The sequence below is a fragment of the Medicago sativa genome, chromosome 6 (assembly GCF_051527215.1).
Source record: "Medicago sativa cultivar Bolivia chromosome 6, Bolivia_mono, whole genome shotgun sequence".
Taxonomy (NCBI): domain Eukaryota; kingdom Viridiplantae; phylum Streptophyta; class Magnoliopsida; order Fabales; family Fabaceae; genus Medicago; species Medicago sativa.
The window spans coordinates 76,787,132-76,811,704 of NC_140754.1; the positions used below are offsets into that span (position 1 = coordinate 76,787,132).

Here is a 24,573-nt window from a genome sequence, read left to right on the forward strand (position 1 = left end):
ACCAATTAGGCAACCCGATTCCTACATTTGTGGTGACTCCAGCCTTTCCTATCTTACTATCAAACTCAAGGCTCCATGCATACCGTCAAAAGCCTTACCGATCAATTTTTGCTGCGCCACTCTGATTCCCACCGGTTGGCTTTAACCGATACTCTAATCCGTTGAGACGAGTGAAACTTCACACTCCTTTTACCATATGATTACTATCTTCTTGAACTCTTCTCAAGACTCTCCATGTTGCAACCAACGCTGCAACCTTACAGTTCTCACTGCTTTGTAAATTTGAATCTCACGATAGACTTATCGTATACTCATATTACTTTCCTTATGGAAAGACCTTACATACCCACTGGTTGGGCTTACCTCTTGACATATCAATACCATACTTAAACTTGTTCCCGAACAATCTCGACTCATAGTGTACATCCTTACAAATTCCCATGGTAGACTCATAATGTACTCGTACATGCCTTCCTTGGACATCCAACATTGCATCTTCGTATTCTCGCATGCTATGCTTTGCTTAATCATACCAATGCTCGCTCGTTGATTTCTCTCTTAAAGAAAACTTCATAAATTAGCACACGGGTCATTGGCGTTGATGATTCTTCATCATATATAACAACATAGTGAATCTGGGTCCTAGTCGTTACCATAAAATTCACGGAACGAGTTGATAACACAACAGTGCCATCAAATCTGGCTCCAAGTTAGTTTAGCTTACTCTACGCGAGTCATGACGGACCGGTACTTGCAGAATTCCATTTTAGTTTCAAGAACGCCAACTCCAATCACCCATATGCGCTTATCTTTTCAAACCCTGTAATTATTAAAATCCATCATTGTAATGAGCCTTAGCACGTTAATCAAGCAAAACATAGATTTGAGAGATACTCATAACTTCACAAAATCTGAGAATCTTGTGATTTCACATAACTTTTCAACATTCTACTTTTGTCTCAAGTCTTCACATCCCCATCATCTATTTCATATGCCGGAACCTCGAACTTTTGATTCATGCCCCTTCTTAACTCTTAACACATTAACTTCTAATTTTACCTTTAACCGAATCGATTCCGTTAATGATTTTCCATGCCTTTTCCTTTGGAAACCTTAGGATATAATATGCATTCGATACTGGATGTTATAAAAGGTTTTTATTGCGTAGAAGATTGTGAAGACGACCCCCAATAGCCACTACGGACCCTAGAGATGAACTGACAGCTTTTGGGGAAAAGCAGAAAATTTCGCCCCAGGTTGGCTAATGGCAAGTTTGTTTAGCTCAGTTTCCAGAAAATGAAGTTTTCATAAAATTCTTGTTTTTCAAGTAACCCAGTGCACATTAGTCATCCCTAACATCATCAAAGCAATTCATAACATTTTCATGACAAGCATTAACATCAATTAACGCGATTCACAGTACATTGGAAACTAATGTCTTAACCGTTCTAACACTTAACCTATAGCTTTCACATAAAACATGAACTCCGTTTGCTACAAATGACTTATCTCGTTACTCTGCCACCCCACGTAACATTCCAAACATTAGAACCTTGCCCACTCTGGGCATTCACATCTTTGACTTCATACACATACTACTACCCCTGAAAGCTTACCGATTCCGTCAACATACGTCGACTTTTCCTTATCTTGTAGCCTTGCACTTACGTTCCAGAATACAATTCCTTTCTATATCACAATCACGTTCCAACAACGACTCTTACCGAAGCTCCAGGTCAAACTTAAATATTTCCAAATTCTTCACTTTCGAGTATACGAAGTATCATTAACAACTCACCCAACGTTGTCAGAACACTCCAACTTAACATTGCTTTGCATTTCCAGAGGACTCAAACTTCTACTGCTTAGTTCACCGGCCACTTTCTGGCACGATTAAATTCTTACTATTTCTCACTCCGAGTTCCTACTTCTGAGTTCACGCCTTTCAGTTCATCTTCATCACATACTTCATTCCTCCTGGGTCCTATTCAGCTCTCAGGCATCCGTCCTAACCGTCGAGTGCTAAATTGAGTTGATCAGGCTCAACTAACATCAACAATTAAAACATTTACCCGGAACCCAATGGTCCCACTACCTTAGTTGAAATTTAAAGACCCATGGCACGATCTGAATTGACCTGCTCCGATACCAAATGTAACACCCATACTAAATGTATCTAGAAAGTTTAGCATGTGCATTAACTTGATACTGGATACATTAAAAATTTACAACTTGAATACATTTGAATGAATATCTTACACAACAATATGCGATCGTACAACATCAAAACAACATAACTTGTCTAAAACATAGTAAATGCATCCTTGAAATCCATGACGTTCTGCAGCGGGTACGAACGAGCTCTTGCTGAAAAATTCATTCGGCTACGAGCTTGCAATACCACCATGTTTATCTGAAACAAATAAGGATTGGGATGAGACATAATGTCTCAGTGAGTTCTACCTAAACCTAAGCTATAGGTAACCTTGGGGAAACCTACGGTCACCACGTGTCTACAATACAACCGGCCAGTTGATTATATGTGTGTGGTCATGCTTGCATAGACGGTCGTGCATACTAGATCTGTCATAGGTTCATCTTAACTTGTGATAGGTCCTGCTTACATCAAACATGTCATGGCGGTTAAGGGGAACCTAAGACCGCTAACTCAAGATACGATAAACGCATTGAGAGTTTACTTTCTCATTTATGACACGATTCCTATACCGGATGATTAGGGAAACCTAAGATCGTCTTCGGTTTAACATTCATAACTTGCTCTATTGCATAAACTTGTACTCCCTCTGTCCCTAATTATAAGCAAATTTGACTTTTTTGGTTCATTCAATTAATGATGTATATGGTCTATAATAGGAACCACATACATCAATAATTGAATGAACCAAAAAAGTCAAATTTGCTTATAATTAGGGACGGAGGGAGTACGTGTCTAACATCATATCATAATCATATATAATCATAATCATTCATACATAGATGTTAGCGTTGAACAAACATATTATCTAAGTTCATTTTACGGAGAGCCCCGGGTGGAGTAACCCCAAGTACAATCCCATACATGACCGATGAAAACCTAACTAAGGCACATCGGACTCCCTCAGTGACGTGCAGGCCCCCCTTGTGGAGCTTATCCCGTTCCCTTGACACCTACGTCTTATATACTCATTTACCACGGATCCTTAATCGATCCAATTTGTGGTAAACTACACATACATCATAGTCTTGATCATACATACATGAAAGGTTTAACCTAAACATACTTGCTCGTTTACCACGGGTCCGTGATATACCCATTTAGCGGTAAACTACCTACATAGACACACTCATTCATAGTGAAGGGTTTAACTTATCTATTCACGGCTTAACATGCTTGCATGGTCATTCTAGTTCATGTGCGAAGAGAATACACTAGTCACTTCGTGTCTTATCATATATAGGACTCATGCTTAGCATTCTAGTTCCCGACCAACTATGTCAAGGCTCTACATTCATTCCCTTCCTTAAAGATTAGTTTGCTACCCGACTTATATCATATCATTCTCTCGTATGCCATGTATTACTAACTATGTTAAATACTTGCTTCATTCTCAAGAAAACCTTTTAAAAGATTATCAAAACATACCTTGGTTTGAGGGGTTTACTTTTGTAAAAACATCACAGGGAAAATCCCAGCAAAACTCCCAAAAACTGCCTGAAACGAGCCAACAACAAGTTTTGATGCTGTCAGCTCGCCATGGCGAGTTAGTGGTGAGTTGGTGGCGAGCAGACCCTGTGTTCTGTGGTTTAGCTTGCCATGGCGAGTACTTGCTCGCCCTGGCGAGTTATGACAGTCCAGAACTTGCAAAAATGGCATTTTTGGCTCAAAAACCTCAAAACCAAGTGACCCAAAGCATATTTTAACTCTATGGATCATAGAATACCTGAAAAACATTCATACAACAAGTATTTACATGTTTTGCAAGCATGACATGAAAAGGGAAACTAATCACATTACTTAAAACCCTAGAAAATTCATGTTTTCCTTACAAGTTAAACACATAGTCCCAAAGGGTGGGAAAACTATCTATAGAACTCACCAATTGCATGAAACATGCTCTACATAAGCTCCAAATCAACAATCCAAAACCCTAGCTTCTTGATCTTATGACATGAGGGAGGAAGTGGAAACCAAGATTAAACCCAAGTTCAATATTGCTTCTTTGATCATGAAGAAACCATAACATGCACAAGTTCATGCTCCAACTTCCAACTTTACCAAAGACCAAACTCTAGCCTTGAATCTCTTCTTGTGAGGAGTAGTAGAGAAATCAACCCAATCCAAGCTTCCAAGTTTCATAAATATCTTGAAGGAATCTTGTACAAACATAGATCTTAATTTTGGAATGAGTTTTAGGAGGATTGAAGAAGAGAGGGAGGGCGATGGTGTAGAGAGAAAACCTAGAGAGGGAAACAACATGAGATAATGAAATATTTTGAGCCAAAATCACTTATAATCCCCTTCTGCGTAAAAGTACCAAAATACCCTTTGCCTTAAACGTGTTTATCCGACACTGATACTTAACTCGTGTTTGTCTGATGTCGTTTAATAAACATTCCCCGTCATACTCACATTCCATGAACATTTGTTCTCTGACACGTTCGACTGGTAATATTCCATTAGCTGACGAGTGGGATATTACAGGCTCACAAATAAAACATGACTAAACTTGCATCAAACGATACAAGAGTAGAACACACAGACTCAAAACCCTAAAAGCTAAACTTTTTAGTATGACGGCTTGAATACCTAATTAGGTCTTGAAGTCTTGCTTTTATACTGAAGTAATATGGGCTAACAAACCATATTGGGCTTCAGAACAAAGTAGATCGTCTAGCTGATCTACAAAACATGAATCGGTAACAAATAAGGAAAGTCCTAAGAAGTAGGAACATCTTTCGGAACTTCCAATCATATCACTTTAGTCCCTAAAATATTGTTGCTCCTTTAGGAATAAAAGCTCAACTGGTTTTGTACAGATACGTATGTTGCTTGGTCATCAAGTTAAGGAAAAGTTGTTTCCTTTTAAAGATAAGGCGCGCGTACAAATAGGCATGAACTCAGGCACACTGAACCGTTCTAGGATGTTGGAACATTTTGTCCAACATCTGAAATAGATGTCTAAACCATGTTGGAACATAGTATCCAACAACACACTTAATGGATATTTGTTTTAGAAACAATGCAGCCTATCCAAATACCCAACAATCTCCCCCTTTGGCAAAATTTTGGCTAAAACAAATTAAGGCCAATTTACATAAAACAGAGGGATACAAATACCATTTCTCCAGTTAGTATGAACACACACTTATAGAGAAAGCTATCAGCACACAAAATCTAAAGGGATACCTCATATACACATCCTCAAGTCATCACGAACACATATTCAAGAAGAAGGAGCAGTCATGCAGTATCACAAGAAAAGTCTCAGACGTGTGCACAAAACAAAAGAATACCTTACACAGTCTTCAAGTATAGTTTGAACAAACCAGTCAAGAAGAAAGAAAGCATCATACTCTTAATCATCAGAGTTAAGAGATAAGAAGGTATTACATATTTCAGAGACATGCAACAACAGATAAGATAATAACACAGGCTCACAAGAGCATAGGAAAAATAAATTCCCAAAAGAGCTGGTTTGGATGTTTCAACATCCTTCACCACATCAGACAGGAGTACCTGTCACAAAATAGCAAGGGAAAAAAATAAATTTCCTATACATACATAAAGCTGACAGTTAGATGTTTGGCGCATCATACTCCACATCTGTCAGACAACTTGATTACTTTCAAGCACTAATCATAGTAGCACCCCCCCTCAATATAACACCTTATGAGTGGCTACAAAAAAATATTCCACTACTCCCCCTGAACACATGCATATGGAAGAAATTGAAAAACCAAAAAATCCTCATGCATAGATAGATAATCTTCAGGGTCTGGTCAGATAATTCTTCAGGGAATATTCATCAGCTACCAGACCTAAGCTAGCAGACCTATTATGGTCACACAAACATGTTCCAACATCTTATAGAACTTTAGCAGGGAGCATGTACAGAAAAGAATACTGAGATTTTGAAAACTCTCAGAACAACCAAGATGTTGCAGCATTAGTGACAACATCCACAAGCATCAAAAAATAGTTGCAAAATAAATGCAACAACATATCAGTATGACAAAATAATGCAAAATAAATGCATTAAAGCATACATAGACACACACACACACATCAGGCATAGAAAGAGTATAGTTATACCATACCATACCATTTTACTCCCCCTTTTTAGCCACAAAAAATGCCAACAGTCAGCAGACTTCAAGAGTATAATACAACAATGTATACCCCACAGCTCAAAGACGTGCAGTGATAACAGAAGAGAGCACATCTTACAAGAACATATCATTATGCCTCCTCATGTAGGAAAATTCCCAACTTTCCCCTTAATATATGCATGCATACTAACAAAGGAAAACTTCAAAAGCATACCATACACAAGAAAAATTCAAGCATAAGCAGACAAATGAGATGTTTCAACATCATTAGGCATGACAGCAGCAACAGACAATATGATGCAAAAGCAAACACATACAACTTTTCTATACATAGAATCACCTGTTTCCAGTGAAGTGACATACTAATCATGGAAAAACTTCACAGGCATTCAAAGAAAACTTCACAGGCAGTCAGACAAATGTTTCAACATCATGCACAACATTAGCAAATAAGCCAACTACAACTACTGCGTCTAACTACTCCCCCTTTTTGCCATAAATTCTGACAAACTAACCATGCATGTCAGAACAGAAGTAGCAGAACATAAGATCAGAACAGGAGTAAACTCCACACACTTTGGTCATCACTTTCTGATCCATCCTTCTCATCACAAACAGACACCATCTTACATTGGGATTTTCCATTAGCAAAGGCTAATTCAGACTCAGACTCAAACTTTATGTGAGCAGGTTGAGCTAAGGATGTTGTAACATCCGATGCAACATCAGGTTCAATAGCAGTTTTAAAATCAGACATAGAAACACTTTTATCAACATCAGCAACATTCAAACTAGACTGAACAAGGTTGCCAGACTCAGTCAAAACAGGTGGAACACCAATCGACACAGAGGAAGTCACAAAAGAACTTACATTTGGAGTTTTGGGTCTCCATTCTTTCCTAGCTTGAGCAATCTTACTACTGACCTTTGGTTAAACATGAGACTGAGGATATCCATACAATTTATAACAGTACGGCCTTATGTGACCATATCTACCACAATGGTGACATAACCAAGGTGATTTCTTTTTGTTTCTTGGTTGGGGGTTCAGATGTCGGACAGGATGTTGAGGCATTTGATCCAACATTACAAACTCAGTATTCTTTTCAGGAGAAACAAACTTCTTTGTGGAAATTTTGATTTCTTTGTTCACAGTTCGATAGTCAAAGCCTATTCCTTTCATATTTCCAGATGTCTTCCCAACTTGCAGTATTTCATCTAACACATTAGACCCATTATTCAACATCCGAACAGATTTGGTCATGTTTTCTAATTTGGAATTTAACAAGGTGTTTTCCTCTTGCAAACTAGTGATGATTGACATAAGATTCTCTTTTTCCAGAAAAAAATCATTGATGGTTTTCTTCTGTTTCTCTAGTTTGGAAGATTGAAAAGTTACCTCATTTTGAAGGTCAGAATTAGCTGACAATGGTTTGTTCTTTTCAACCTGCAGTTGAGCTGTGATTCTCTTATGCTCTTTTTCTGACTTAATCACCTCTAGACTTCTGACACAAAGCTTCATGTAGGAATCAACCAATTCATCATAAGAAACTCCTTCATCACTTGACTCTTCATCAGACTCATATCTCCTTGTTAAAGTTGTCACATGATTGGAATTTTCATCATTTCTATCCCTTCTTTGAGACTCACTGTTTCTGCTGATGTTGAACGAGATGTTCTGAACATTTGGCCTCAACTTTTTGTCAATCATCTCCAACACTTTGTTGAATTCTCTACCAAGATGCACAAATGCATCTAAAATATTTTCATCAGTCTCCATATCACATTGAATATCTTCCTCATCATTGTTGGAAACAAAAGCTATGCTTTACTTCTTATATCCATTAGCTAATTCAAATGATTGAACTGATTCTATTAGCTCATCAATCTTCATACTGGAGATGTCTTGTGCTTCTTCAATCGCAGTCACCTTCATATCAAATATCTTATGTAGAGATCTGAGAATCTTTCTTACGAGATTTTCATCAGACATCTTTTCCCCAAGTGAGTCAAAGGAGTTAGCAATATCAAGAATGTTCATATAATAATCTTGTATGTTCTGATCCTCCATCATTCTTAGATTTTCAAATTTTGTAGTAAGGAGCTGGAGCTTTAACATTCGCACTTTATAAGTGCATTCATGAGTTGTTTTGAGGATTTCCCAAGCATCTTTGGCCACAGTGCATTGCTTGATCAGTCTAAACATGTTCTTGTCCACTCCATGGAATAACGCGTTCAAAGCCTTGGAGTTTCCAAGAGATAATTTATCTTCTTCCTTGGACCACTCTTCTTCTGGTTTCATATCAGTTGTCTTGTTTCCATCATTGTAAAGCACAACAAGATGTTCCCAACCCTTCAGAACTGCTTTCCATGTCTTGCTATCAATGGATTTGAGGAAAACACTCATGCGTGATTTCCAATAATCAGAGTTGGAGCCATCCAACAAAGGTGGTCTATTCATAAATCCTCCTTCCTTGACCATCATGCCAGAAAGTATCTTCCCTGGAATTCACCCTAAAACAAGCAGGGTGCCTGCTCTGATACCAATTGAAATTCTGGCGCACTAGCAACCAAATGTTCTATGCGATGTTCCAACACCAAACACAAATTACGGATGTTGAATGTAATGTTTAGAACCACGTGCTAGCAGTAAATGAAAATTAACGAGGAAAATAAATAACAGAAAAATAAAAGGCACAAGAGAATTGTTAACCCAGTTCGGTGACAAACACACCTACTCTGGGGCTACCAAGCCAGGAAGGAAATCCACTAGTGTAGTCCTTATTCAAAAGCTCTCAGCAAACTCCTCGTTTACACTTTATGACCTAGGACCTACCCGTCTAGACTTCAACCTAGGAACTCCAAGATCTGAGATCCCATCTCACTATCCTACAGTCAGTCACAACCACTGTGACCTATCAGACTAAAAACAAACAAACGGTGAGGTTACCTTAAAACACAAACAACTACAACCTTGCTTCAAAGCTTTGGTGTAGCACAACGAGTTTACAACTCAACACACAGTCCTTAGCATGTATCAAGGTGATACAAGAAAGGCTCACAAATAAAACATGACTAAACTTGCATCAAACGATACAAGAGTAGAACACACAGACTCAAAACCCTAAAAGCTAAACTATTTAGTATGACGGCTTGAATACCTAACTAGGTCTTGAAGTCTTGCTTTTATACTGAAGTAATATGGGCTAATAGACCATATTGGGCTTCAGAACAAAGTAGATCGTCCAGCTGATCTACAAAACATGAATCGGTAACAAATAAGGAAAGTCCTAAGAAGTAGGAACATCTTTCAGAACTTCCAGTCATATCACTTTATTCCCTAAAATATTGTTTCTCCTTTAGGAATAAAAGCTCAACTGATTCTGTACAGATACGTACGTTGCTTGGTCATCAAGTTAAGGAAAAGTTGTTTCCTTTTAAAGATAAGGCGCGCGTACAAATAAGCATGAACTCAGGCACACTGAACCGTGCCAGGATGTTGGAACATTCTGTCCAACATCTCAAATAGATGCCTAAACCATGTTGGAACATAGTATCCAACAACACACTTAATGGATAATTGTTTTAGCAACAATGCAGCCAATCTAAATACCCAACAGTGGATTAATCAGTAATATACCTCTGATTATCCAAATATTTGACGATGAGGGATCACTCAGAAATATACCTATGATATCCAAAAAGGATACCACATGCATAAAGAGTCGAGTTAGTAACATTGCATACATGTAAATCTATGTGGAAAATGTGTACTTGACTACTTGACTATGTGAATATTTTATGCTTAAGATGAATATGTTTGTATGATGTTATTGCTTATACTGAATCTATACATGCGTTAGTATTTCCTCTATGTTGATTATATATCTCACCCTACGTGTTGCGGGTTTGTCGCCTACGCCCTTGTGGTGTAGACTTGCAGGTTGAGGACGCATAGTTGCCATGAGTTTTCCGAGGATGGCTTTGGAGCCTACTCATCTTTTACCGCTTACCTTTGGAGTCTTGTCTAGTGGTGCTCTAATTAGGACATTTTGGTGGTTTTAGGTTATTATCAGATTGTTGATGGAACCTTTGTGTTCATTTTGATGATGTAATGTATCTTGAGATATGATATTTGACTCTATGTTGTTGAGATTTTATTTTTAGTTGTGATGTATTATTTACATGATAAACTATGTATGAAATGAATTAACGAAGACTAACACTTGGAAGTATTTGATATATGTTGGATTTTATATATTTTTTCTGGGTGGTGGTCGGGGTTTGAACCCCGAACCTTGCATATATTATGCATTGTCCATACCAATTGAGCTAAGCTCGCAAGGACATGTTGGATTTTATATTTAAATATTGTATGTGGGTTTAGGGTGTTACACATTTTAAGTTTAGTCTTTACTTAATTTTAATAGTTTTTTAGTCCATATAAAAAATTTATGCACTCAGTTTTAGTCATTCTAAATCAGAATTTGTATAATATGTTTAAACTCTTTAAGTTATTGAATTTTTTTTTAGACATGTTAAGAACATTACTTAAAGTTCCCTTGCAAAAAATTTGCTCAAAATTTGATTTCTACGTCCATATTTGTGTTACTTTTATCTTTTATCATTTGAAAAAATTCGTATTTACTTCATCTCATGTTAAAAAATTCTAAATTGTACTAAATGAATCTTTTACAATGTTGTAAACACGTGCCACTGAAAAATCGTTAAAAAATTGAATTGTTTAAGAGAAATTAAACGAATTTAGTTTTAACAGGGACTAAAATTAATTGTAATTTTTTTGTGAAGACTACAAAAGCTATTAAAATTAAATAAAGAATAAATTTAAAAGTTCTCAATTTTATAAGGACCAAAATCAATTTACCTTTATTGAAATAAAACATAGGACATCATGACCACGTGGATGGGTGACTTTAGAAAGAGATATAAAGCAAGCAATTGCACTGTCTCCAGCCTAAAATAAAAAGATTAATGGCGTGCACGAAGCTCTTATTAATGAGATAGTCTTATATAGGCACAAGCATTTAAACACAAAATTTAGACACACACATATAAATCAAAAAAATTAAAAGATAAATAAAATAGTCACATCAATCAATATCACTTTAATCCTTTTCTTTTTAATTTTTTGAATTTCATATGTGTGTGCCTAACAAATAATATTTAGTGTTGTGTCTAACCAAGTATTTCTCCTTATTAATAATCTACATTATGTAATCATGTGAGAGAAACACTTGTGTGGATCAGGACTAAGAATTTTGGTTTGGTCACACACACAAGTTTTTTCCTTCTCTCTCTTCTCTTCTCTCTTCTCCATTTTCTCTCTCTTCTCTCTTCTCTCTCTTCTCTTTTTTCTCTTTGTGTGACCAAAGACCACTTGTGTGGACCAGGACCACACAAGATTTTCTCATCATGTGAAACTTTAGTAAGCATGCATATTCTTTCATACTATGATAAATCAGTCCATGCGTGTAACGTGTGAAAACTTGTTAATAAACAAACATGAGTGATATATCTTCTTCAATTCTTTCATACTCAAAACAATGCGTTAATATATATATATATATATATATATATATATATATATATATATATATATATATATATATATATATATATCCCAATCGGAACCTTGCCACTACATCAACCCTTACCTCTTTTTTGAACTGTTCCCATGGATTCAATTGTTCATAATGAGAATGAAAATTGCAAGCCTCTTCATGTGGTAATGCTCCCTTGGCGAGCCATGGGACACATATACCCTTATTTCGAGTTGGCCAAAATTCTTGCTCAAAAAGGTCACACTGTCACCTTCATAAGCTCCCCCAAAAACATTGATCAAATGCCCAAAATACCCCCAACAATTCAACCATTCATCAATTTGATAAAATCACCTTTACCACACATAGAACAACTACAAGGTGGAGAGAGCACTATGACTGTTCCATCAAACATGATTGGTTACCTTAAGTTGGCTTATGATGGTCTTCAAGATGATGTTGCTGTGATACTCAAAACTTCAAAGCCTGATTGGGTTTTCTATGATTTTGCAGCTGATCGGTTACCACTAATAGCCAAAAGCCTCAACATTCCTTGTGCTCATTACAACATAGTCCCGGCTTGGAACATATGTTTCTTTAATCGACCACATAAAGTAGACATGTATAGCCCACTAAACTGGGTTCCTTACCAAACAACCCTTCATCTCAAATCGTATGAGATTATGAGAACAAAGTCATCTGTTGAAAATCATTCTGGAATAAGGTTGGCTTTAGATCTCAACAAAGTATACTCAAGCTGTGACCTTTTTCTTATCAGAACCTCTAGAGAACTTGAAGGTGAATGGTTAAATTCTATTTTTGACCAATACAAGGTTCCTGTGGTTCCAGTTGGAATGCTCCCACCATCCATGCAGATAAGAGACAAAGAAGAGGAAGAAAACAACCTTGATTGGGTGAAAATCAAGGCATGGTTGGATTCGAAAGAATCATCTTCTGTTGTTTACATTGGATTTGGGAGCGAGTTGACGTTAAGTCAACAAGATCTAACTGAGTTAGCTCATGGAATTGAGCTTTCTAGGTTGCCTTTTTTTTGGACTTTAAAAAATCTTAAAGAGGGTACACTTGAATTACCTGAAGGATTTGAGGAAAGAACAAAAGAATGCGGAATTGTTTGGAAAACATGGGCACCCCAGCTTAAGATTTTAGCTCATGGATCAATTGGTGGATGTATGAGTCATTGTGGTGCAGGTTCAGTCATTGAGAAGCTTCATTTTGGGCATGTTCTTGTGACATTGCCTTATTTAGTTGACCAATGTTTGTTTTCAAGAGTACTAGAACAAAAGAAATTGGCTATTGAGGTACCAAGGAGTGAGCAAGATGGATCCTTTACTAGGGACTCTGTAGCCAAAACATTGAGGTTGGTAATCATGGATGAGGAGGGAAGTACATACAGGAAAAATGCCAAAGACATGGGAAATGTTTTCAGTTCAAAAGATCTTCACAATGAATACGTTAAAGATTTCATTGATGCTCTTCAAAAGTATAGAGTTCATTCCGACAATTAAGCATATCTCGTGGGTTTCCCTTTCAAATGTTTTGTTTTATCTTATTGCAACAATAATCCATGGGATTTTCTCTTTTCTATTTCCCTCTTCAACAAGCCGGCCCTAGTTTTTTCTCTCTAGATTTTCTCTTATCTTCATTGAGGGGTGGTTTTAAGTCAATTTTTGACCTCAAATCACCCCTTCATCCTCTCTATCTCTCTCTCTCTCTCTCTCTCTCTCTCTCTCTCTCTCTCTCTCTCTCTCTCTCTCAATCTAAATAAGTGATTTTCACATAAATCTAAGGATTTTTCTTCGTGATTTGGTCATCTCAGTGTGGTGGTGTGTTGTATGTCGTCTTGTGTGGCGTTGTTTGATTTACTGTCTTGTTGCGATGTTCATTAGATTCAAATTCAAAGATCAATTATTCAATCCAAGATTTGGGCGTCAACGTTGCAGATCTGGAGGCATGGGTATTTCGGTCACTTTAATTTTATCAAATATTTTTGTAGGCATTATGTTGTTATATGCTATTAAATTGGATGATGTGAGTTTGTTCGCAGATTCATCCTTTGCGTTTTTAGCAGTGTTGAATGATGTACTCTATCGATTTGAATGAATGAATAAATATCGTTTTGTTTTTGTCAAAAAAAATAAATAACCCATGAAATTTTGTTACTTCGAAAACCATATTTTAAATAAAATATGTTAAAGTCAAAGAGATAGATCCTAAAAGCTTTTTCCTTTTTCCATTTTGCATCAAAAAAGAGATTGTCCAAGAAATTAGATGCAAAAGAAAAATGTGTTTTTTTTTAGGAAAGAATATTGTAGTTCTAAGGTTATACTCCCACGCCCTTGCCTATAGGCATAAATTTGTTAGAGAAAATTATGAAGAGGTAACGTAGAAAAAACCATATATTTTATTTAAATTTTACATCAAATACATCAATTTTTATTGATTAATCTTTTACTTACAATTATGGAAGAAGTACTTATAGAATAACCAATATCATTCTTTAACTAATATTCCATATAATTCTTTGTGGATACTAGTCAGAGTCATGGTTGAATGGCCCTAAAATACTAAAGCTTGGAATCATAATCTTTTTAAATCTGCTAGAAAAAGATAAAAATATTCTATAGATGTTCTTACTAAAAATAGCTTATATAGGTTGCTTGCGTAATATTTTATTTCAGATAGTAAAGAGTTCCTCCTCAACCTGACCAAAAAAAAAAAAAAAAAAAAGAGTTCCTCCTCATGTGAAGATGTATAATGTTTATTCTTTAGACAAATAAAAATGTATAAGGTTTATTAAAAATGTAAAATGTATAAGAGTTCCTTGTAGTAATATTTATGTTCCGGGAATAGATGTGAAAAGGTGATCTCAACCTCCATTGATGAGTAGAAAAGCTTGCATGTAAGCATAAAGCTTATGAAAGAAGAAAGACACTACTATAAAATATTCCCTTTAATAGCGTTCATTTTGGGCATTTAATAGCGTTTGTGAAAAGTTAAGAAAGCCACTGCTATAATAGGTCAGAACCCTTATAATAGCGCTTTTGAAAAGGCTATTAAATAGCAGTGTTTCGATAGCGCTTTCAATAAAACGCTATTATAGCCTGTGTTTTTTGTGCTATTAAAGTAGATTTTTAGACGGGTGTTTCTTATCGTTATACAAAAAGCGCTAATAAAATTCCCCTTTTTTTGATTAAATCTACTACCATAATAACGCTGATAAGATACTGATTTATATATATATATAAACCGCTAACAAAATATGAAAATTGCAGCCATAACTAAAAAAAAATATTACAAATTGCTAACAAACCTCATTGCATTCATGAGTAATCCATTAATTAGAAATAAACACTAGTAATTTGTTGTTTAGAAACTTAACTACAAATGTCATAATAATAATCAATCATAAAGGACGTCTAGTGTACACTTGCATTAAAATACATATATAAAGCTCATATGTGATTTAAAAGAGAGTGGTTGGCTAAACAACAGTGGTAAAATTTAGCGCCATAGTTTATCACAGAAAACAATGGTTTTCTTATCAAGTTCAAAGATGCCAATTTAGATAAGTTCAAGATAGTGCTATGTTCAGATTTAGGTATTTATTCAATAACAGAACTCGACATGTCGAATTTTCAAATTTAGGAATTATTCAGTGTCAGGAACTTGACAAATAAACATCGTGTGAGAAACCAACATTGCCATTTAAACATAGAAAAACACATTCAAACTAAACGGAGTTACAAGATTATCACCCATTCAGATTTTTTTATTACAAAAGTCCAAGAAGTTAAAACAAAGACGAACCGTGTCAATCTTAAAGCAAGCAACTAGTTACATTTTGTAATTCAATGTATCCTCAAAGAAAACTAAAAAAAAAATATCACAATTTTGATTTTTTCTTGTCGATCACATAACACTGAACATCAAACGTAAACTCATCACAAAAATCAAACCAGAACACAGAAACACAAACTTTGAAACGCAGAACATCAAGCATCACAAAGACAAACAAATCTATCTTGGAAATCAAACCAGAACACAAAGAATCTATCATTATTTACATTATAATTAGAATGTTATATCTACTTATTTCATAAAGTGAGTTATTATGCATTTATCTTTATATTACAATTACCATTTGCAAAAATCATGTTATCTTATTAGTAGCTTGTCACTTTATAAACCTATTATTAGTAGCTAACTTCACTTAACAAAAAGGTTAAGAACTTACAAGATCCACACCAAACAGCAACAACGTTCAACAAGTCATCTGTTAAAAAAAATCATTAGTCCTTCAAAAAAAATTCATCAAAAACAACAGAAACATAAATGGAATGAAGCAAAATTAAACAAAAAATTGATTTATGCGTTTAATCGATTTCTTAGGGTTAAATGGAATCTTCGGGTTAAATGAATTCTGAGGGATGAAGGGTTTCAATTGATTTCAGGGTTAAATGGAATCTTGGGGTTTCAATTGATTTTAAGGACAGTTCGACGAGATAGAGATTGGTTCGAAGAGTTCGACATGATCAAAGAGATGGAGATACGAAGCGTTAAATGGAATTGAAGGATTCAATCGATGGGCTAGACAGAGAGATGATGGTGAGATGGGTGGTGATCGTTTGACGGAGCTGGGTTTGATGGTGGTGGGTTTAGAGAAGATTCAATGGGTATTGGGTGGGAGATTAGTTCAACGGTGGGAGAGTTGTTGTGAGTGAGAGGTGGTGGTGAGTGGCTGAGACGAAGAGAAAAGAGTTAGATGTGTAGTTCTTGTGAGTAGTTGTGTTTTTGTGAGTGAGTGGGGTTTTGCTGAGAGAGAAGACGGAAAAATATCATGTTTTTTTTTATTCGTTAAATGGCCTACAATAGCATTTTTGCTAAAGCGCTAATGAAGGAAAGCTAAATAATAGCGTTTCTCTGGAAACGCTAGCAAAGGAAAGATAAATAATAGTGTTTTTGAAAAAGCGCTATCTAACACAAATTTTGAGTAGCCTATTTATAGCAATCCACAAGAAGTGCTATCATTGGTCTGTATGCCTTTTTAATAGCATTTTAGCGAAAGCGCTATTAAAGTGGCGCTATAAAAAACCCAAAATTGCAGTAGTGAGATAAGAAAAGGAATTTTATTTCACCAATATGAATATTACAACTGAGTCATGCTATACTTATATAGAGTTTGGTCTACTACTCTATGAACAACTAGAATCAGTTACACATAAAGTAACTTTGTAACAACCTAACTGTCAGCTAATCAAACTCTTTGTAGTGGTTTTGATCAGATATTATTTAACTGAAACCAAGGAAGGCAGGTCTTAATCGCGGTGATTGGTAGATGATTTCTAAATTTCGAGGACGAAATTTCTTTAAGGGGGGTAGAATGTAATATCCCACTTGTCAGTATCGGAATATTAACAGTCGAGCGTGCCAGAGGATGGAAGTTCATGGAAAACAAGTGTAATGGAGAATATTTATTACGTGATGTCGGTTAAATACGAATTATGCATCAGTGTCAAGCTAGACGCGATTAAGACAAAGGGCATTTAAGTACTTTTGCGCAAGAGAGTATATAAATGATTTTGGGGCCAAAATCTTCATTATTATCATGACTTTCTCTCTCTAGGTTTTTGAGAAGAGATTTCTCTCCTCCTTCTCTCTAAGATGTCGCCCATCTCTCCCACTCTAGGCCATCAAAGCTTCCCAAAATCATGCAATTGATGATCAAGCAAGGATCTTAGAAGCTTCATGAGCAAGAAACAACAAAGAGAAAGGATTGAACTTGGATTTTGGGCTAGGGTTTGGTCTTGTGAAAGCTTGGAACTTGAGGCAAACACAAGAAGCATGCTAGGTGAGTTCTTAGATAGAACCCTCCCTTGGGATTATGTGCTTATGTTGCAAGAAAACATGGATTATGTTAAGTTTAGGAAAAATGTGAATATTGTATCCTTGCCTTTAATCTTGCTTTGTTCATGTTAAAATTGCCATGAAAGATGTTTTATAATGATATACAAGCTGCTGGATGTTCATAGTGCATTGCAGGATCGAATTTGACGAGTTTTGGGTCAAAATTGCAAAATTTGCACCACAGACCCGAAGAAACTCTCTATTAGCTCAATTTTCGCTAATAGAGAAATTACCCAGAAGAAAGTCGCTATTAGCTCAATTTTCGCTAATAGCTAAATTTCCAGAACCTGCCCAGAAAAGTTAGCTAATAGCAAAATTCTCTGTTTTGACCTACTTTTTTTGGCTTGTTGGCCTAGTTTAGGGCCGGTGGTGCAATCTGAAGTCTTTCTTTCATCGATATACAACTTTATAACCCCAAAACATCATCTAATCCATGCACATAACATCAGATGATCCTTGGATCAAGAATCATGGTAATCTTAGCAAGTACATCAAGAAGGGCACAAGAGAGTTTAATTCGATTTATTCGGGTAGTAAGCACTAAGAAAGGGAATGAAAGTAGAGCCTTGACATGGCTTGTCAAGAACTAGAATAGTTAGTAAAGAAATAGAATGCTACGCATGAGCAATATGCTTGATAAGACGCGAAGTGATATATAGTATTATCTTCGCATAGGGGCTAGAGTGACCATACGAGTATGGCAAGACGTGAATTGATTAGATATCTCTTCACATAGTAAGTTAAGCAAGCATATAGTTTACCTCTAGTTGGATCGTTTAGGGATCCGAGGTAAAAGAGATAGAATATTATATGTAATTCTCATGCATGCATAGACCAAGACTTTAATGAAGCAAGTGTCATGTCTCTTGTTATCCACACTAGGTTGGATACAAGGGGTTCTCATTATGGGAACGGGTTAGCCGTAAGGAACCCGCATGTCACTTAGTAAGCAAGAGGTAGGTGTCGTGTCCCTTGTGATCCACACTAGGTTGGCTCAAGGGGTTTCCACTAGGTGAAACGGGGTTAGCCGTAAGGAACCCGCACGTCACTGAGGGAGTGCCATTGGTTATACCTTAGATAGGTTTCCATCGGTTAGTAAGGGATTGTGCTCGGGTTTACTCCACCCCAGGGCTCTCCGTAAAATGAACTTAGATATTGATTGTTTGATCAACGCTAACTTAATGAATGAATCTGACCATGCATATTTATTAGACATGTTTATGTTATGTCATAGAGCCTTGACGTAGATCGTTAAGAACTAGTAGAGCATTGACGTAGATCATCAAAGAACTAGTAAGATAGAAAGACTCACTAATTGTGATAAGATATAATATGTTGTTAGATACAACATATTTATGCTAGAGCATGTATAGAGAATGAAGGAAAATCGAATAGAAGAAAGGAGTAGAAGTAGCGGAATAATTTCGATTTTCTTTCCTTGGATCATTACGAAATTCAAACATGAATCAGTGATTCTATTGTTACCTCGAAGTTTGGAATCTGAACGTTGGAAACTGGAAACTGGAATCTCGATCACAGCCAAGCAAGCAGCAAAGCCTCTAGCAAGTCCACACGAACAGTGTTCCTCCAAAACTCGGTGCTAGCCAATGAATCGGAAGTTCAGAGAAGAAGGGTTGCTCCAAAACGTGTAACCAAAAACTTCAGCACTAGAGTTCTATTTATAGAACTTCTAGTGTGCTCTGCAAGTCAGAAGTCACTATTGGGCTTCAGTAAGCCCAACAACGAGTTTAGTAATTTCACTAACTAATTAGCGTTATTTACTAAATGCACCCCTTATATAAGTCATACTTATATATTTCTCTTTTGACTATTCTTTGTGTGTGACCCTATAGGTTCTAGTCACGTTGGCAATAATATTAAATCTAATATTTAATATTATAAACAATGAGCGGTATCTAGCAACACATCATTGCTACCCAAGTGACAAGAATGTCAAGTGATCTGACGAAACCTTTCCATGATAATACTCATGTGTACAATTGCTCCTTTGTCTCAATATCTTTATTGATCCCAAGGCATAGATATTGTCACCCTTGTATAGATCAATATTTATATTTCTTGATTCCAAAATATACTAAATAACGAACAAGTCTAATATCTTATATTGACTTAGTTCGGCATGGCCATGCAGTTTTACAGTCATATTTCATCAAGAGGCCTAAAGATATATCTCCCGTTTATGAGGAGGGACAAATCCCATCTAGGACACTCATGTCCCTCAGCATGCTTCATCAAGCAGTCATCAACCAACGTTATGGTTATCCTTTTACAGACAACGTTAGAATGGCAACAAAGCACTTGAGTCCACATCTAGGGATCATAGTGGTTTCAGGTCTAAGAGCGATATACACTATTATCATTGTGAGAATATCTTATGACAATTGCATAACTTACTATGTAGTATTCTCACGGTGGGTCAATCCAGTATAAATATTACTCCTAATATTTATACCTAGGTATAGACTTAATATCTCAAATCTATGACCCATGAGATGCAGTCATCAGTCTACGTACATAATAGTCTCGACGCTTTATTATTATCCTTTATTCATATTAAAGCTTTGACTACGGATACATTTAAGAATAGCGTTCTTTATGATAATGTAATCTCATGATTAAGTCACACTTAATATATTATTACACGAACTATCTATTCTAAGGACTTTATTATCATTACACAAATATAATAAAGAGTGCCATATATTATTCAATAATAAAAGTCATGATACATAAAATAATGTTTAACGTAAATTATTGGCCTCTAGGGCTTACACCAACAATCTCCCACTAGCACTAGAGCCAATCAGGCATAAACCTAATACCCATATTCTGCTGGGCAAGAGCTTTAGTAAGTGGATCAGCAACATTCTCTAATGTTGGTACTTTGCATATTTTAACATCTCCTCTTTCGATAATCTCTCAAATAAGATGATAGCGCCTTTGTATGTGTTTGGATTTCTGGTGAGATCTAGGTTCTTTGGCTTGTGTGATTGCTCCATTGTTATCACATAGTAATGCAATGGGATCCACAATACTTGGAACTATTCCAAGATCAGAAATGAATTTCTTAATCCAAACAGCTTCCTTTGCGGCATTAGATGCGACAATATACTCAGCTTCTGTTGTAGAATCTGCGACTGTTTCTTGCTTTGAACTCTTCCAGCTCACAGCACCGCCATTTAAGCAAAACACATATCCAGATTGCGATCTAAAGTCATCATGATCTGTCTGAAAACTAGCATCAGTGTAACCAATTACAGAGAGCTCTTCTTGACCTCCATAGATCACGAAAGTATCCTTAGTTCTTCTCAAGTACTTAAGGATATTCTTGACAGCAATTCAATGATCATTGCCAGGATTAGACTGGTATCTGCTCGTAGCACTTAAAGCATACGAGACATCTGGTCGAGTACATAACATAGCATACATGATAGACCCAATTGCTGAAGCATATGGAATATCACGCATTCGATCCCTTTCTTCGTTAGTCGAAGGGGATTGAGTCTTTGATAGATTTATACCTGACGACATAGGGATGAATCCTTTCTTGGAATCATGCATATTGAAACATCTCAGGACTTTGTCTATATATGTACCCTGACTTAAGCCAAGCAATCTCTGTGATCTATCTCTATAGATCCTGATTCCTAATATATAGGAGGCTTCACCTAAGTCTTTCATAGAAAAGTATTTCCCTAACCAAGTTTTGATTCCTTGTAATGTAGGGATGCCATTTCCGATTAACAATATGTCATCCACATATAAAACTAGAAATGAGACTATGCTCCCACTAACCTTCTTGTAAACACAAGGCTCATCTTCATTTTTAATGAATCCAAATTGTTGTACAGTTTCATCAAAACGAAGATTCCAACTTCTGGAAGCTTGCTTCAATCCGCAGATTGATCTCTGTAATTTGCATACTTTCTTGGGTGCTTTAGGATCGCCAAATCCTTCAGGTTGTGTCATGTACCCATCCTCAAGAAGATTTCCATTAAGGAAAGCAATCTTGACATCCATTTGCCAGATTTCATAATCATGGTATGCAGCGATAGCAAGTAAGATTCGAATGGATTTAATCATTGCAACTGGTGAAAAGGTTTCATCATAGTCTACACCATGAATTTTTTTGAAGCCTTTAGCAACCAATCGCGCTTTATATGTATTAACCTTTCCGTCCATGTCGATTTTCTTTTTGAAAACCCACTTGCATCCTATAGGATTAATTCCTTCAGGTGCTTCGACCAAGTTCCAAACTTGATTTGTGTACATGGAATCCATTTCAGATTTCATGGCTTCAAGCCACTTCTCAGATTCAGGACCAGTAATGGCCTCTGTGTAAGTCATAGGCTCATCTTGGTCCATGAGCAATACATCACCCTCTTTTGATATGAGATACCCATATCTCTCGGGTTCTTGACGTATCCTGCTAGACCTACGTGGTTCTTGTGTTACTGGAATAAGAATTTCTATCACAACAGTTTGTGTATCCTGTTCCTGTTCCTCCATCGGTATGTCTTCACTTTGTGGGTCTTGAACTTCTTCAAGATCTACTTTGCTCCCACTGATTCTTTTGGGAACAAAATCCTTTTCAAGAAAGACTCCATTTCTGGCAACAACAATTGTTCCCTCAGAAGGTTTGTAAAAGTAGTATCCTCTAGTTTCTTTAGGATATCCCACGAAGAAACATTTATCAGATCTTTGTTCAAACTTAGTAGACATAAGTCGTTTTATATAAGCTTCACAACCCCAAATCTTTAAATGTCCCACATTGGGTTTTCGACCATTCCATATCTCATATGGTGTCTTTTCTACCGCTTTGGATGGAACTCGGTTAAGTGTATAAGCTGTAGTTAATAAGGCGTATCCCCATAAGAAGTTTGGAAGTTCAGCATGACTCATCATTGATCGGACCATGTCTAACAAGGTTTGATTTCTCCTCTCGGAAACACCATTCCATTGTGGAGTTCCATGAGGTGTGAGTTGGGTCAAGATCCCGCATTCTTTTAGATGATTGTCAAACTCTAAGCTCAAATACTCTCCACCTCGATCAGATCGAAGCATTTTGATTTTCTTGCCTAGTTGGTTTTCTACTTCATTTTGAAATTCCTTGAAAAAAGTAAATGATTCAGATTTATGTTTCATTAGATACACATATCCAAATCTACTAAAGTCATCAGTGAATGTGATGAAGTAGTGAAAACCTCCTCTAGCAGTTATGTTTAGGGGTCCACACACATCAGTATGTATGAGACCTAAAAGATCACTAGCCCTTTCACCTTGACCAGTAAATGGAGCCTTTGTCATTTTCCCTAACAAACAAGATCGACATGTTTCATATGATTCAAAATCAAAAGAGTCCAAAATTCCATCTTTATGGAGTTTGGAAATGCGATTCTCATTTATATGGCCTAAACGACAATGCCAAAGGTAAGTCAGATTTAACTCATTTGGTTTCATCCTCTTAGCATTAATGTTATAGATAGGCATATCAAGATCTAGGATATAAAGTCCATTAATCAAAATTGCATTAGCATAAAGAATATTATCCAAATAAACGGAACAACATTTGTCCTTTATTGTAAAATAAAAACCAGCCTTGCCCAAACAAGAAATTGAAATAATATTCCTGCTAATGGCAGGTACATAATAGCAGTTTTCTAAATTAATTAAAAGACCACTAGGTAAGGTCAATACATAAGTTCCAACAGCTAAAGCAGCAACCTTTGCTCCATTGCCAACTCTAAGATCGACCTCGCCTTTTGCCAATGCTCTACTCGTTCTCAGGCCCTGCACATCAGTACAAATATGAGAACCACATCCAGTATCTAATACCCAAGATGTAGAAGTAGACATGTTAATTTCTATAACAAAAATACCTGCAGAAGTAGTAGGAACATTTCCATTCTTCTTGTCTTCCAGATACTTTGGGCAGTTACACTTCCAATGCCCCTGCTTGTTGCAGTAGAAGCACTTGCCCTCCTTAGCCACGCCTCCAGTAGGCTTCAAAGCTTTGGTTGATGGCTTGGCAACAGTTTTGCCTTTGCCATTTCCCTTAGACTTATTAGGCTTCTTATGGTGCTTTTTGGACTTGCCATTATTAACCATTAAAACGGCAGCAGCCTTTCCCTTTCCCTTCATATTTTTCTCAGCAGTTCTTAACATAGCTGCAAGCTGTGGAAGTGTTTTGTCCATGTCATTCATGAGAAAATTCTGGACAAAACTGCTGAAGCTTTCAGGCAACGATTGCAAGATAAGATCAACAACAAGTTCCTGCTCAAGGACAAATCCCAATCGAGCTAGGTTCTCAGAGTACCCAATCATTTTGAGCACATGAGGTCCTACGGGACTTCCTTCAGACAACTTGGTAGAGAAAAGGGCCTTAGAGACATCAAACCTTTCATGCCTAGCCTGCTCTTCATAAAGAGTCCCTAGATGTCCGATCATATCGAACGCAGCCATCCCTTCATGCTGTTTTTGCAGCTCGGGAGTCATGGTGGCTAGCATGATGCAAGAGACTTCTACAGAATCATTGAGATGCTTGGTATGAGCATTTCTTTGAGCTGTAGGAGCTCCAGCAGGTGCTGCCTCAGGAACGGGTGCATCAAGCACATACAGCTTTTTCTCGTGGGTGAGGACAATCCTCATGTTACGGTACTAGTCAATAAAATTTGTTTCAGTCAATTTTTCCTTTTCAATGAGTGATCGCAAAATGTTGTTTGAAGCGTTATTGGCC

At 36.6% G+C, this 24,573-nt stretch overlaps 1 protein-coding gene and 1 pseudogene across 2 annotated transcripts; one reads left to right on the forward strand and one right to left on the reverse strand.

Moving 5' to 3' along the window:
* Positions 1 to 8,158: 8,158 nt before the first annotated feature.
* LOC146916937 (uncharacterized) lies at positions 8,159 to 8,812 on the reverse strand. The gene has a single exon (XM_085721774.1). It carries the CDS (start codon positions 8,810 to 8,812, stop codon positions 8,159 to 8,161), a length of 654 nt encoding a protein of 217 aa, XP_085577900.1.
* A 3,159-nt stretch (positions 8,813 to 11,971) lies between these two features.
* LOC146916938 (soyasaponin III rhamnosyltransferase pseudogene) lies at positions 11,972 to 14,051 on the forward strand (annotated as a pseudogene). The gene has a single exon (XR_015014087.1). The product of XR_015014087.1 is annotated as a soyasaponin III rhamnosyltransferase pseudogene (transcript).
* The last annotated feature ends 10,522 nt before the right edge of the window (positions 14,052 to 24,573 follow it).